This window comes from Crocodylus porosus, unplaced genomic scaffold (assembly GCF_001723895.1).
Source record: "Crocodylus porosus isolate Cpor-Errol unplaced genomic scaffold, CroPor_comp1, whole genome shotgun sequence".
Taxonomy (NCBI): Eukaryota; Metazoa; Chordata; order Crocodylia; family Crocodylidae; genus Crocodylus; species Crocodylus porosus.
This window is the reverse complement of record NW_017728910.1, coordinates 21,305,232-21,320,255: the sequence shown is the minus strand read 5'-3', so window position 1 is coordinate 21,320,255 and position 15,024 is coordinate 21,305,232. Positions and strand designations below refer to the sequence as shown.

The window sequence follows — 15,024 nt, the reverse complement described above, 5'->3', positions numbered from 1 at the left end:
AAGAAGAGTAACTTCATTGTATTTGAGAGTAAACTCCAGAGTAAACACCCAAATCTTTTCATCCAGCACTTTATTTTTACGCTCCTTTTTGTACCACATTTACCATTCCAGCCCATCTTCCTTTCCTTCATGATCGGAATATCAATTAACAGTATAGCATTCGTGGTATCACTTTCATTTCTAGGACAGTAGACTGATATCACAAACATAGTACTGTATTATGACTTTTCTTTCTGGGGGGCATTTGATACCTTAAAACAAAAGAGAGAGATTGGTTATCATGGATGAATTTAGGCTTAAAACAAGATCAAAGTGATCAGTGTGTTTCAAACTGACTGGTTTTCTGGTTCAAGAGCTAAAGTATTTATTATTTCTAGAGCAGTGTTCTTTTTAATTCCTTACCCATCATGCTGCATTGCAATTTACACTTGCTTCTATTGGTGTACAGTTGTAAACATCTTAACTACATGCTGCAATTGCATAATTGTGCATCTAATGTATTTTCACTGGTAGTTTTCTATGAAAAGTGTGTACGTGCACAATATATAAAGGGAATGAGAGACCAGAGAGCTGTACCTATTTGCTAGTGCCCTGCTGCAAATGTTAAGGTTGCTTCTAGATAAAAAGAAAATTACTCTTCTGCCTTCAGGTTGCAGCAGGAGAGAAGATTCCCCTAGCACAGGAGGAAATTTCACTCCGGGGCCATGCATTTGAAGCTAGAATTTATGCCGAAGATCCTAGCAATAATTTCATGCCAGGGGCTGGACCCTTGTTGCATTTGTCTACACCACCACCTGACAGTTTCACCAGGATAGAAACTGGTGTCAGACAAGGTAAAACTAAAGATACTATTGAAAATACAGGTTATTCTTTTTAAATGTGCTCTTCAAGCAATTATTCTGAGTGACTGTGGCCTTTTGGTCCTGTACTTATGCATATTTGAGACAGAACTTGTCCCCAATAGTTTTACCGTAATTACGAATAGGTAATTTGATACACAACTGGCACATGCCTCTTCCTTACGACATAACTGTATCTCTGTTGCTGTGTTGGATCTTTGAATATTTTGTTATTTCCTTTTTCACTCTGATTATCACTCCTTTGGGATAGGCAGATCAGACAGACTCCCGTCATAGCCTGTCAATATGGCACCTTCTTCAGGAAAGTTTAGTGATGAAGAGCTGTATCTCTGCTACATGCCAAAGCAGACTGGCCTTGGCATTGAAAGACTGGTCCACAAATCAAACCTGAATTTCTGCTGTGGCCATGCAGTGCACTGTGTCTATCTGTGCATTACCAGTTATTGCATATACTGAACAGCACCACACATGCCTCCATTCGGAAGGTGTGCCTCAGTGACTTAGAATGGTTTCCTTTATGCTTTAGGTGATGAAGTTTCTGTGTACTATGATCCTATGATCGCTAAGTTAGTTGTCTGGGCTGAGGATCGCCAAGCAGCATTAAGGAAGTTACGGTACAGTCTTCATCAATATAATGTGAGTACAGCTAATCCAGTGTAACTTCAGGTCCATTTCTACCTCAACTGTAGCAACGCAGGGGAGGAGAGACTAATAATTACAATAATAAAGGGAAATTGTGGGGCTAGCACAGGTATTAAATCTGAAACAGTTTTAAACTTTTTTTATAATTTCTATTTCAAGTTGGCAGTGTTCCTTCAAATACTTGAGAATTTTCAAAACATTGAGCATTGGTCTCTTTCCTTTTAATAATGATGAGTTAATCTTCTGGTGACTTCTGTGGAGGAAAAGTTTGGGGAAACCTGAAAAAAAATTATTTTTTTTAACATCCCAGCTTCCTTTTTTTCCAGGATGTTTTCTTAGGTAATCAACCATATATTAATGGGAATGCTTACGCTTTCTCTTATAAATGCTATATTACATTAATGCCACTTTTTAGGAAAACTTATCTAATGTGCCACTTGAACAGAGAACTGTATGTCCATTTCTAGCTCTTCATTCTCATTTGGGAACATCCTTCTTTTTTGACAGATTGTAGGACTAAGCACCAATATCGATTTCTTACTGAGCTTGTCAGGACACTCACAGTTTGAGGCTGGAAATGTACACACCAATTTCATTCCTCAACACCATGACGAATTGTTTCCAAGCAGAAAGGCAACCCATAATGAGGTGTTGTGTCAGGCGGCTCTGGGACTTATCCTGAAAGAGAAAATGATGACTGATGTGTTTAGAGATCAGTCCAATGGTAAGGCTCAGTCTTCCTTATGACATGGTGAGGCAGATCTAAACCCTTGTCCATATTTTTAATATTTTTAGTTTTTTATGCCTCATTGTTTACTGTTTAAGGTCACTCCTTTTAACATCTGCCTACTATCTACTGTAGAATCCACTGAGAAGGCAAGGCACAGCCTTCTTTTGGTGACTAAGATTAAATATGTCATGGGAGGGAAGGTAGCCATGATACTTTCAGATAGGCACTGTAATGCAAGGCAGAAAGAGAGCTGTGTGTTCCTATCTCTTACAGTGGCAGAGTACAAATGCTGAGGAGCAAAGTGAACAGGGCATGTCCAGAATTTTCCTTCCCCTTCTCTTCTATTGCAGGTTCCAGCAATCAGAGATTTAGGAACTTTTGCATTGGGCAACACCACCCTTTATCCACTGACCAGCTGTAGACCACTTAACCAGGGCCTCAGAGACCAGTAGTCTGTAAAACACAGCTTAGGTAACCAGTGCTTTTAGTGGATTGAGCATGGCATTAATAACTGTGAACTTCTGAGTTCGACTGTTGGCACTACTAGGGTGACCTAGGTGCATTAAAAGTCACCTAATCCAATGCCCACTGAGATCAGTACAGAGATTTCCATTGACTTCTTTGGGAAGTATCTTGCATCTCTAATTTTGGTGTGTTAATTTTCATATGTATAAAAAAGGGAGGATGTGCTCTAGTTATCAAGTGCCATCCTCTAGATGACAAGTGCCATCTGGTGATGGGGTAGACAGGTAGCAAATTACAGTTATTAATAACAGTCTAAGAATAGTGCCCACACCTAGAGCTTACTATAACAGTTTTCTCCTGGTCCACTTGTGTCTCTCCTCTGAAGTTATGCATAACACCTAGATTATAAACTGTTTGGAGCAAGGACTATTACTAACTTTGTACAGAAGTACAGTGCAACAGAGTCCCAACAAGATTAAGGCCCTTAGATACAACATAGATGTTTAATAATTATTAATAAAGACTTTTGAAAATGAGAAGTGCAGTGTAAATGCTTTGTGTTTTGTGGGATTTTTTTTATAATGCATTTAATGCACATTGACTATATATATGCTTATATATCTTGTATTTCAGATAAGTTCTCACCGTTTGCTTCCAGCAGTGGTAGAAGACTAAATGTATCATTCACTAGAAACATGACTCTTCTGGATGGTGAAAATAGTAAGTGATTAGTTGCGTGTAAAATATGTTCAAGAGACCAGGTTATTTTAACCCACGTACAAATATTCCAAAAAGGTAATAGTAAACAAAAGTAGAAAATAATTTTAAGAATCACAAGCTTTCATCAGCGTGTTTAAAGATAACAATGTCTGTGCGTATAGGCTACATTTTTTAAAAGATGTCCTTAAGTTCAAACTTGTCACTCCATATTTAGGCATCTAAATAAAGACGGTCACATTTTCAGAGTAACAGAACAACTGCAGCTCCTGTTGACTTCACTGAGTTCTTTAAAGCCTCGATTGAGGTGCCTGGTTGTGGATTTAAGAACCTGTCTTTAGGTATTCAGCTTTGAAAATGTAGATCGAAATGTCAGGACAACCCTGCTTAGTTCTTGCTGGGCTGATCTTAAAATGTTAGTGACTTTATTTAAAAACTACTTTTTGTGTGTTGCAAGGATGTTTTGAACTCTTTTCCTGTTTCATTTTCCCACAAGTCCTGTAAGTAAATCTTGTTTTTTATTAAACAGATGTGGACATAACTGTAAATTACAATCATGATGGTTCATATAACATGCAGGTAAAGTCTTATTTTCTCTTCAGTATCTTATAAATAAAGTTCATATCTTGTATACTTCTTACTCCAGGTTGGCTGGTGTCACTATGTATCAAGGTTACCTGACACTTCTCATTATAAGACCCTGTTTTCAGTTGCTTAAAGCAGTCAAACTTTAATTGTTTGGCGTGAACTTTTCTCTACTAAATGTCTGCCCCAGGCTGAATTTATTGTAAATTTTCGTCACAATGATTTAGCTGTTCCTGAGATGGAAGCTGGGGAAATAAACAGTTCTGCCTGTTTTAAAAAATTACGGCAACCTTCCCTTGGAACAGCTCTTAGGGCCTCCACACTTCAGAGCTGAGACTTGAAAGTTGACAGGGAGGGCCTTTGCATCAAATGGGCCTTTTGCTGTCTCCTGAAAATCCATCCAAATGTAGCCGTGGTATAAGATTTTGGAAATTGCAGTTAACACACGTTCTGTCAATGTTTCTTTGCTTTTTAACAGTTACATTTACTGAAATTCTACCTGCTTTAGGCATGTTTCAGGGAGTGGCTGAGTAGGACATGCTGTACTATTGCAGCTCCAAGCTGTGCTTCTTGTAGAATCATGTACCTAAATGGAAAGGAAAGAACTTGTCTTTTTTATGCTTCACCCCCTTAGGAGTAAGCCCATGCAGTATAGATAAAAACTGTCCAGTCTGAATGCAGACAAGATATAAATCAGACTCCGTGGATGAGGAAAGAAGTTGGCATGAGAAGTCTGGTGAAAGGGAGAGGCTAGGGCTGGAGGCTGGCAAATAAGGAGAGGGGAAATAGGAACCTGGGGGCAGGTGTGGAAGATCACTAGGACTGGCTGGGCCAAGAAGCTGTGACTGGGAGCTGGGCTTTGGTCAGTAAGGAGCTGGAAAGAAGATGGGGCTGGGACTGAGTATCAGAAGGACAGGAAGTTAGAGAGGGTGGGAGGCACATCTGATAAAAAAGCTAAGGTGCTGTGGAAGAAGACCCACAAGAATGATTAGAAAGAGCTCAATCTATTGAGATTATCAAAAAGGAGGTGGGGTAAATTGTTCAACATACAAATTTCATAGATTTCATAGACATTAGGGCTGGAAGGGACCTCAGAAGATCATCGAGTCCAGCCCCCCGCCCAAAGGGCAGGAAGTCAGCTGGGGTCATAGGATCCCAGCAAGATAAGCATCCAGTTTACTCTTGAAGGTGTTCAGTGTAGGTGCTTGAACCACCTCTGATGGCAGGCTGTTCCAGACCATGGGGGCTCGGACAGCAAAGAAATTCTTCCTTATGTCCAGCCTGAAACGGTCTTGTAGTAGTTTATAACCGTTTGACCTTGTCATCCCTTGGGGCGCTCTGGTGAAAAAACGTTCCCCCAGATAGTGGTGGTCACCCTTGATAAACTTATAGGTGACCATCAGATCACCCCTGAGCCTGCGCTTTTCCAGGCTAAAGAGTCCCATGGCTCTCAGCCTGTCGTCATAAGGTCTGTTTTTCTGACCTCTGATCACGTGCATGGCTCTTCTCTGGACTCTCTCAAGCTTCTCCACATCCTTTTTGAATTGTGGGGCCCAAAACTGGACACAGTACTCCAGCTGCGGCCTCCCCAAGGCCAAGTACAAGGGAAGAATGACGTCCCAGGATTTGCTTGAGAAGCATCTATGGATGCAAGCCAGCGTTTTGGTTGCTTTACTAGCAGCAGCATTACATTGCAGGCTCATGTTCACCTTGTGGTCAATGATGACCCCCAAGTCCCTTTCTTCCATAGTGCTAGCCAGTGTAACACTGCCAGGCCTATAAGGACACAGGTTTTTCCTCCCAAGGTGGAGAACCTTGCATTTTTTCGGTGTTAAACACCATCAGCCCATTATGCTGAGCCTGTCCAAGTTAGCCTGGATCGCCTTCCTGTCTTCTGGTGTGGATGCCTGTGCGGAGATGCTTGTGTGGATGCTTTTCCTGTCTTCTGGTTGTGGATCCTCATGCAGAGAGAAGAAATTTGATAGAAGAGGGTCTTTGAGTCTCAAAGACAATTTTAACCACTCTAACATGAGAACATTTTATTAAGACCTATGGTGGATTCTCTAGTTCTAGAAGTTTTTAAACCAAGATTTCTTTACCCCAGCTGATCTGGCTGTGGTGTGGCAGCAGAAGAAGCATGTACAAAGCCCTAAATACAATCTTTGCCCTTCATAATGTATTTAATGGATTTCAGGACCTTGATCCTGTACTCATTAAAGTCAGTTAAGAGAAACACAATACCAGAAGGGGCAGGGAAATGCTCTTAAGATGTTTTTCTCAGTGTCTTGGTCCTATGCTAAAGTTGTTATTGGTGTAGAACTCCCAATGCATTACATGAAGGTGTTACAAAAAACTTACCTATTCAGTGAAACTTTCCTTCACTGTTATAAAGATGTGTCTAGTTCACAGTTGTGAATGTAACACTCCATAAGTAGTCTCCTTCCCATTCCTCTCTGCCCTCACTATTGTACTTGACATGTTATAATTTGTGTTGTATTTTCAGCCTACAAGGGTAAAGAGTTTGTGTTTGAAAAGCATAATCCAAACCTATTGTGGTAGCCAAACTGAAGTATTACTTCAGAGTAAGTTAAAGTAAAGGCAGATATTGTTAGAGCTAGTTATAAATGCTGGATCCAGAGGGTGCAATTTGCTGAGTGCTCTGAATGGTATCTGTTAAATTCTTGCTGGTCTTCTGTAAGAATATTGTACAGCTGTGTTTTGCTGAGCCTTTTCCATGGTTTGTGGTAAGGATTCCCCTAGAAGAGCCAGTGGACCAGCCTTTTCAGTACTGTAGACATTTAAGACTTGCTAATTGGTAGAGACCTACCCAAATCACGATTGCATGGATTTCATGGAAATTGCAAAATCAGGCAATCTTTGTGAAATCAATGGGGGGAAAGAACCTTACTAAAAATAAAATGTAGTTCCCCGGGAGGAGCCAGCAGTCCTCCTGGCCACGCAGCCCACCCTGGGGGAGAGCGGGGAGGGGAGCTGCTGCCATGAAGGCAAGCAGGTAAGTTGGCTGCTGTCCCCACTCCCTGCCACGGATAGGTTGAGAAGGCTACCTGTCATGCGGCCCTGCCACTCTCCACCAGTCAGCAGTGAGGGGTGAGGCTGCCTGGTGGACAACTTTCAGCCAATCAATGGCAAAGAGCGGGGCTGTACGATGGATACCCTGCTCCACCAGTCAGCAGCGGGGGGCAGCCATGATAAGCCCTCGAAAATGGCGGCTGGTCCTGCAGTCTGCCTGCAAAATTGGCCAGCCACCTCCTTAACTTGGGTAGACCCCTAATAATTGGAAAGTAAAGGGCGCATAATTTTTTTTTTAAATAGATTTTTTATGGAGCCCAACTAACTGTTATGCAATTCACAAGGAACTGTCGTTAGTGTACGGTACTCATCCACTGCAGGTGTTAAATTGCTGCTGTCACAATCTGATTGGTGCTCTGAAAGAACTAGATGCATGCTTATGAAATCTGTGAACAGCACTAAGCTGAGAAGTATTCCCAGCATAGAGGCAGATTGACATATAGTACAGGAAGAAGAGGATGGTGGAGTGTAATAACGGAAATGACGTGAACCTGAGTAGGATAAAGTGCAAAGTCATGTGTTTAGGGAACAAAAGCAAGAACTTCAGTTTTCAGATGAAGCCTCATTTACTGGAGGCAACATGAAGAAAGGAACCAATCAGGATAATCATCCATTGCTAGGACGATGTCACTGTGGAAAAAACTAATACAATTCTGGAGTGGATTATACAGGGCATCTTTAGCTTAGACAGGAAGGTATTAGCATAACAATACAAAACATTGGTAAGGTCCTGTTCAAAGGTACAGTTTTGGTCATTCATTCTCAAAAAGGTTGACTTTAAACTCTTTATAAATACTTTTTGGGGTGGATATCAGAGAGGGAGAAGACATACTTTAATTGAGAATAATATTGTCTTAAGATCAAATGGATGCAAACTGGACAAGAACAAATTGAGACTGGGAATTACAGGAAAGATTTTAATCCTTAGAGAATGGAGTTCTGGAATGGCCTTCTGAAGAAAGTGATTGAAACAAGAAACCTGAATTTCTTCATGGTGGAGCTTGATAAACTATGGGTCTTTTGGGTGTGATAATCTGTGTGTGTCATGTGAATTTGGATTGTTTTGTATTACCATGAAGATACTGGAAGGAAACTTGATCTCTGTGACGGGGCACCTGGAATTTCTACACTTGTCAGGGACTTGTCAGTCACATGCAGGGACCACAGATTTTTTTCCTCGTGCCTGCTTTACAGGATTTTGGGTTGTTTCCTGCCCTCTTTCCCCCTTCCTCTAGACCATTGGACATTGGCCACACCTAGAATTGGGCATTTGACGGATGTACTGATGTTCCCAGTGGGATTAAAAAAAGCTTGGGTGCTTGGTTAGTGGGTCTTGCTCCCACACTCAAGATCAAATTGATTGCCAAATTTGGGTTCTTCCCCTTCATCAGATTGGCATGGGACATGGGGGCATTATTTGCTTTGTTATAATGTGGAATCTAGTCATCTTCTGGGATCATCTGAGCCCATTTTAATTTACTTAATTTCCTACCGTGGTAAAGACATTGGCAGTAGGGGGCCAGGGTGGGGATCAAGTCACCCTCTCGCTGCTTTGCACATTGCCACTGCTGTGGCCCTACCTCCGCTGCTGCTGCCACTGCGTGACCTGTGCCAGAGCTAGAGCTGCCACGCTGGTACAGGAATATGGGGCTCAGTGGGGCTGAAGCTGCTGCTGCCACCATATACGTTGGGCTAAATCCAGACCTTACAGCCTGGAATCAGTCCAAGGCACGAGGTGATTTTGACACCTTTGATTTAGAGCATAGGAAGACTAGCAGTTCATGTAACTTAAGTATGCAATTACCAAGAAAATAGGGTCAAGTGCTGTTGCTGCTCCAAACTCTCCAGAATAGGTTCTTTTTCATTATAAGTCTGACAAACCTCTTGAAACCATTAGCAATGTTATGTTGGGGTTTTTTTAAATATGAAAGAGAACTGGACATCAGTAAGGATTCTCTGACGTAAAGATTAAACAATTGACAAAAATAGTATTAACCAGCACAAGATTTACTTCTCCTTATTTATGCCTCTGAGGCCCCTGACAGACTTTCTTTAAAGGTGAGATAGAGATCTGATTCCTCAATCCCAACAATTGTGCATCCTCCCATGCCACACGTGCATGACAGGAAGTGTGATTGTGGGATTGGGAATCAGATCCCAATTGCACCATATTTCTGGTGTAGGGAGAGCCTGGGATGACGATTCCAGGCTCCCCCTGCACCAGCAGGTTAGGTGCCTGACAGCCAGCTGATTGTCAGAAAGCACCAGGAACCCATGGGGCAGTTCAAGTCCCAATGTGGCCCCTGGAGCTGGCCAGCCATCAGCTGAACATCAGCAAATCAGGACTGCCCCAGGGCTTGAGTCCTGAGACAGTCCTGATCTGCAGTCAGCTGGTGGGGACTGCCCTGAGGGCTTGAGTCCTGCAGTGGTCCCTGCCAGCCAGTGTTCACCTGATAATGATGGTCCTGGGGATCATCTTCAAATCAAGTAAATAGGGTATGTTACTTTTTACCCATTAAAGCAGAAGTCAGCAGCCTATGGCCCACAGGTCAGATCTTGCCTTTAGCGTTGAGAGGCTTCAGCAGCATTCTGGTGGTGGGGGGCTTTGGGGAACTTCACCCATCCCGTGACAGGGCAAAGCAGCAGCAGCATCTAGCTACTAGTGCAAGGCCTTGTTGGACCTAAGCTAGGTCACTCCAGCCTGCCACTAGAAAATGGTACTAAGTATTGTGCTGTGGGAATTGTGCCATTAATGATTTGATTTGGAAAAGCTTGGTGTGGACCTGTTACATGGACTGTGCCTAACACTCCCAACTGTGTTCCAGATTGGAGAGAAAACTTTCCTTGTTTCTGGAGACATTTCTCATAAGGGAGATTTAACTTACCTAAGAAGTTCAGTAAATGGGATTGTTTGTAAATCCAAGCTGGTCATTTTGGACAACAGGATTCATCTCTTCTTACCGGTAATTTTTTCTTTTTCATTATGTATGAGAGGGAGAGCAAGCTGGAGTGAAGACAGGGAATTATTGATTTAAGCAGGCAGTCTAAAATTTGTAAGAAGGGCAAAGAAAGGAATTGTTATTTTAGATTTTGATAGCAGTCTCTAATCTTCTGATCCTTGCTAGGATTACTATAATTAGAGTTTGTTAGCTGATGGTCTACAACTGCGTACATTAATTGTCTGTAGAAAGATAAAATGCTGTTGACTGAATTGGGAGACTGTACAAAAATAGCATGTTGAAAAATAATGTTTGAACTGTACTACAACAGTAAGGTACTAGAATAGTTGCAGCTGAGAAGTATTTATGAGGAATCATGTAACTGATATTTTTATTTTAATATACTTAATTTTTTAAATAATAAAAAGTTAATCAAGCTTGCTCAAGGAGCCAGGAGTTGGTGTTAGCCAGTCTTGCAACACTAACATAAAGTAACTTTGGCATCTTCTTCATTGCATTGCATTAACAATAGTAGTTACGGAGAGGAAATCTCCCAGCTTGCCTGGTAAAACTTTTTTCCCCAATAAAAGGGATCAAACAATTAAAATCTCTTTCCAATGAATGTCAAATGAAATCAACATAAACTTAGTAACAACTTATTAGCCATAGCCCATATTCATGTAAGTAGAGTTTGTACTAATTAAAGTGTTTTATGACATTAACTTAATGTTCATTTTATTTTTTTTAGGGAGGCAGTGCTCAAATTGGTCTTCCAGTACCCAAATACTTGTCTGGAGTGAGTGCAGCTGGAACTCAGGGAGGTGCTATAGCACCGATGACAGGAACAATTGAAAAGGTAATTTTAACAATGGGCATGAGGGAATGTCTCCATTACAGCCTATAAAGGGTTAGCCCCTATAGCCTTCATCTCTACTAGAGGAGGCAGGAGCAGACCTCTCAGTTACAACGTGGTGTGTTGGCTTCTCTTAGCTGGAAAATGCCTTCAGCTGACTCTGCCTTCCAGACAGCAGAACAAGTGATCTCTAGACTTCCTTTCCTGCAAAGGACTTGGATAGACTTTTTAATATTCTCAATATTTAGCTAATCTTACTATTTAAAAAAAATCCTTTTAATAATTGCAGGGAGTGGGAGGAGTGTCCTTGTTGTGGCAGCTAAGTTCGTCAAAAAACTGGTCTGGAAGGTGCCTTCAGTATTGAGCTGTGCTTTGGTATGGCTAGAACGGGGGAGACCCTTGGAGATCCAAAAACAATTAAGCATCTAATATGGAATTTAGGTGAAATTCCAGTGGCTTAGTCCACAAAAAGCAGCCTCATTTTGTAGGATTCCTAGGTTTATTTTTGTCAGTCAGATGCCCCAAGTGCCTAAAGTTCTGCTTTTGGGCACCCCCTGGACTGTCTCAGTCTTTTCAGGTCAAGGCACACACAAGTCACATCAGCGTTCTCTGTCTGTGGCCTCAGAGAGGTTCAATCCAGTGGGCATTTTTAGAGCCAGCTTAACACACTCCTCCAGGACCAGGCTGTTTGGAACAGGGGCAGCTACAGCATTACAGGGAGCGGTGGCAAATGGTGATAGTCCAGTAACAAGTACCAGAACTGAGCTCTAATGTATCATGTAACTCCCCACGCGCTGACTTCCACGGAGCTAGGGAACTGTGCTCTCTCTTGAACTGTGGTCTTCTTTTCCTCTCCAAATCTAGTATGGATCTGTGTTTTTCAAGCTTTACCTGCTTTGGTTTTCTAGGTATTTGTGAAAGTAGGAGACAAGGTAGAAGCTGGAGACCCTCTCATGGTTATGATAGCTATGAAAATGGAGGTACGTAACGTTAAAGAGATTCTAATTACTGTAAAAATTAAAACACGGTGATCCTTATGTGGATTGAGGTTGATTCATTGCACTATGATACAAATTCTGCCTTGTTTTGCCATCAACACCACTTTTAATATGGCAAAACTCTTTATCTGACGAGATTTTGGAGGATTACGTTTACTTCTATTTTATTAACAAAAACTATTACGTCCATAATCTTTGCAAATGCTTCAAAGTTCAGTTAGTTAGGTCTTTATACCCATCAGAAACCAGTCGTCCATTCTTTCCAAGCACAAAACCATCTTTCATGATTTGAATGTACTATTATTTGCCTCGGTGATTTAAGCATATTATATGTATTACCTGCAGGTGCTTCATAAAAAAATTCAGCAAGCAGTGAGTCTACCAGAATTTTCTTGTTTGTAATCCTGCTGATTATTATTTGCCTAAAGCTTTACAGAGAGTAAAGATTCTTTGTAAGAATCTCCAGGAAATGCAAGTTAGTAGTCTTTGGATATTCCATCATTTTGTTACAATTTTTTACATTAGTTGAAATTGTCTGCACTATAGTTCCTGTATTCAGAGCTGATTGGGTTTGGATTTATTTATTTATCTTCCAGATTAATGTACAGTAGCTGAATTAAATAATGTGACACAGGGCTATGTGACTTCTAGCCCCCCAGCAACCACACCACTGGGGCCCAACCAAGTGAGGCATGGCCCACTGGGCCATGTGCTGTGCAGATGCTCTCCGCAGTGCTTCACATAACTATGTGGGCACCTCCTCCAACTGCTACATTGGACACCCCTTCCCCACTGCTGCACTGCACAGGCACAATTGCCTCGCTTCCACTGCCATATGTGCCCTTGTGGGCACTCCGGCCCCACTGCTGCCTTGTGCAGGCACAATTCTCCCCCTTCCCACTCATCCACAGCTCCCTGCACTGTGATGCCCTCGTGGGCGAGGGTAGGAACCAGCAACTGGAGGAGAGAGGGGAAGCCAGGAATCTCGGGCTGCTTTTGTACCCAGACCAATGGGAGAAGCAGCGGCCAGCTGAGTCTGGGGACCACAGCTTAATCCGTCATGGGTCACCTGTAGCCTGCAGGCCACCAGTTGGACAGCCCTGATGTAACATATTAAAACTGGTGTTTGAAGTACATTATTTTTTTATTGCGCTCTTTTGTAAGTCAATAACGTGTAAAATCCCACATTGGTGCACTGGGAAAACACCTTTAGGTTTACCTGAAATTATTTTGGTAATTGTATATGTGTAGGTGGTTGTAACATAGTTATTTGTGTTACATATACCATTCTGTTTTTGGGGCGGGGGGTTGCCAGTCTTTGCCTGACTTGTTCTCACTTTTATGTGATACTTATTAAGATGTAAGAAATAACCTAATGACCACTTTAAAATTAGAGGGATCCTGTTTAGACACTTCAGTGCAATAAAGAGTTCACCTTCAGTGTCATAAATTGTTCTTGTGATATAAGCATTTTCTGCCATCAAACAAAGATGTATTTAATAATCAGCAGCACCCTCTCAAAGGAACAGAGCCATTATATTGTTAACATTTTTGAACTAAGAGTCTGTTCTTTTATAACATGTTTAATTTAGTTCACTGTTCCTTTTGACTAATAAAACTAGAGGCAAATATTTGTACTGTCAAATCTTTAACCCCTACTATGGCTGTCCACACACAATGATGTTTTCCCTCCAATTAAATATAGAATGAGTAAAGACCTGAGTAGCTTAAGTAACGTTTTTAAAAGAAGGCTTAAAACAATTTTTGTGTGCATCAGAGCGAATGGCAAATGTTGAATTGATCTCTTACACCTATGGTTAGTATTTGTAAGGTGAAGCTGTTGTTAAAATAAGACTGAAGCGTTTTAAGAATATACTCTTAATTTGTTACGGATTTGTTTGTGTGCAGCATATCATACGGGCTCCAAAGGCAGGAATAATAAAGAAGGTCAATTACCAAGAAGGCTCCCAAGCCAACAGACATGCTCCACTAGTGGAGTTAGTGGATGAAGAAACTGAATCAAAATAAACTTCAAGGAAGGTGCAATTTTTGATCTTCTCAAGATTCTTCAAGACAGTGCTTGGACATCTTGTTGAGCAGACTGTTCGTTAAAAGGTTTGGGGAACTGATTTCCTCTGCATTCCATGGAAACACTGACATTGTGAATGATGCCAACTTTCTCTAAAAACTGGAGATCACAATGCAGCCATTACAGGTAGCAACTAAGGGTCTTATCCTGCAGTCCTCTGATCCTGCACAACTCCTGTTGAGCAGTTACATTTGCCTGTATAAGGACAGCAGGATTTGACTGTAAATTGATGTTACGTGTTCTTGTTGTGTCTGACGGTGAGCTTCCAAAGCAATGGTCCTTTCATTCAGAGTTGCCATTTTTCCTCCACCCCCCGGCAAGAGTTTAGAGGGAAAAAGCAAATTCAAACAAATGCATTATAATAACTGTTATTCTTAGACAAAACTCTTATTAATACTCTGATCTTTGCCCACATAAGGAATATACAATTGGGCTGTTGACATGTCTCTTTAAGTCACTTTACTGCTTGGTGCCTTTACTTCCCTATTTGTAAATGGGGATAATAGCACTTAGATACCTCCTAAGGTGGTAGGGGCTGAATTAACATAATTATTGATGAAAAGCATTATAAAAGTGCAAATTATTATTATTACTACAGTAATCAAAATTTGAAGCTGACTGTTTTTAGGAAGGGGTATTTGGTCTTGAAAGCTGAACTTATAATACAGAAAGGTTATAACATTATTTAATATTAAAAAATGTTGATGTGTCATAATAAAGTACTGTTTTTAAAATTGATGTGAATTTTTCAGTATCTTTTCATGTTTCATTCTACAGATCTGTATGTTCTTACTTGCCACAGTTTACCGTTTCCAAAGTCATTATACAGATATGACATGATTGATGATAATAGTTATTGCTTCTTTCATTTTTACAACCTTTCAGGAAGAAAAATGTGTTATTTACTGTAATTTATTTTAACTTGTTGAAGCATACCTAAAGCATGGGCAAAGGGGAAAGGATTTTTTAAATTAAAAATATTCATTTTACTTATTAAAACTTCCAAATACCTTCTAAAGTTTTTATACAATGTTAAGTATTTCTTGTCATATAAAT

At 40.9% G+C, this 15,024-nt stretch overlaps 1 protein-coding gene across 1 annotated transcript in view; it reads left to right on the top strand.

The window, feature by feature from the left end:
• Window positions 1-14,706, top strand: part of MCCC1 (methylcrotonoyl-CoA carboxylase 1) — a 29,404-nt gene extending 14,698 nt beyond the window's left edge. Inside the window, exons 11-19 of the mRNA XM_019532783.1 lie at window positions 650-833; window positions 1,387-1,496; window positions 2,010-2,226; window positions 3,331-3,417; window positions 3,944-3,993; window positions 9,915-10,052; window positions 10,777-10,884; window positions 11,790-11,861; window positions 13,788-14,706. Coding sequence (XP_019388328.1) covers window positions 650-833; window positions 1,387-1,496; window positions 2,010-2,226; window positions 3,331-3,417; window positions 3,944-3,993; window positions 9,915-10,052; window positions 10,777-10,884; window positions 11,790-11,861; window positions 13,788-13,907 — 1,086 coding nt within the window. The 3' untranslated portion in view covers window positions 13,908-14,706. The remainder of the gene's footprint in view (window positions 1-649; window positions 834-1,386; window positions 1,497-2,009; window positions 2,227-3,330; window positions 3,418-3,943; window positions 3,994-9,914; window positions 10,053-10,776; window positions 10,885-11,789; window positions 11,862-13,787) is intronic.
• The last annotated feature ends 318 nt before the right edge of the window (window positions 14,707-15,024 follow it).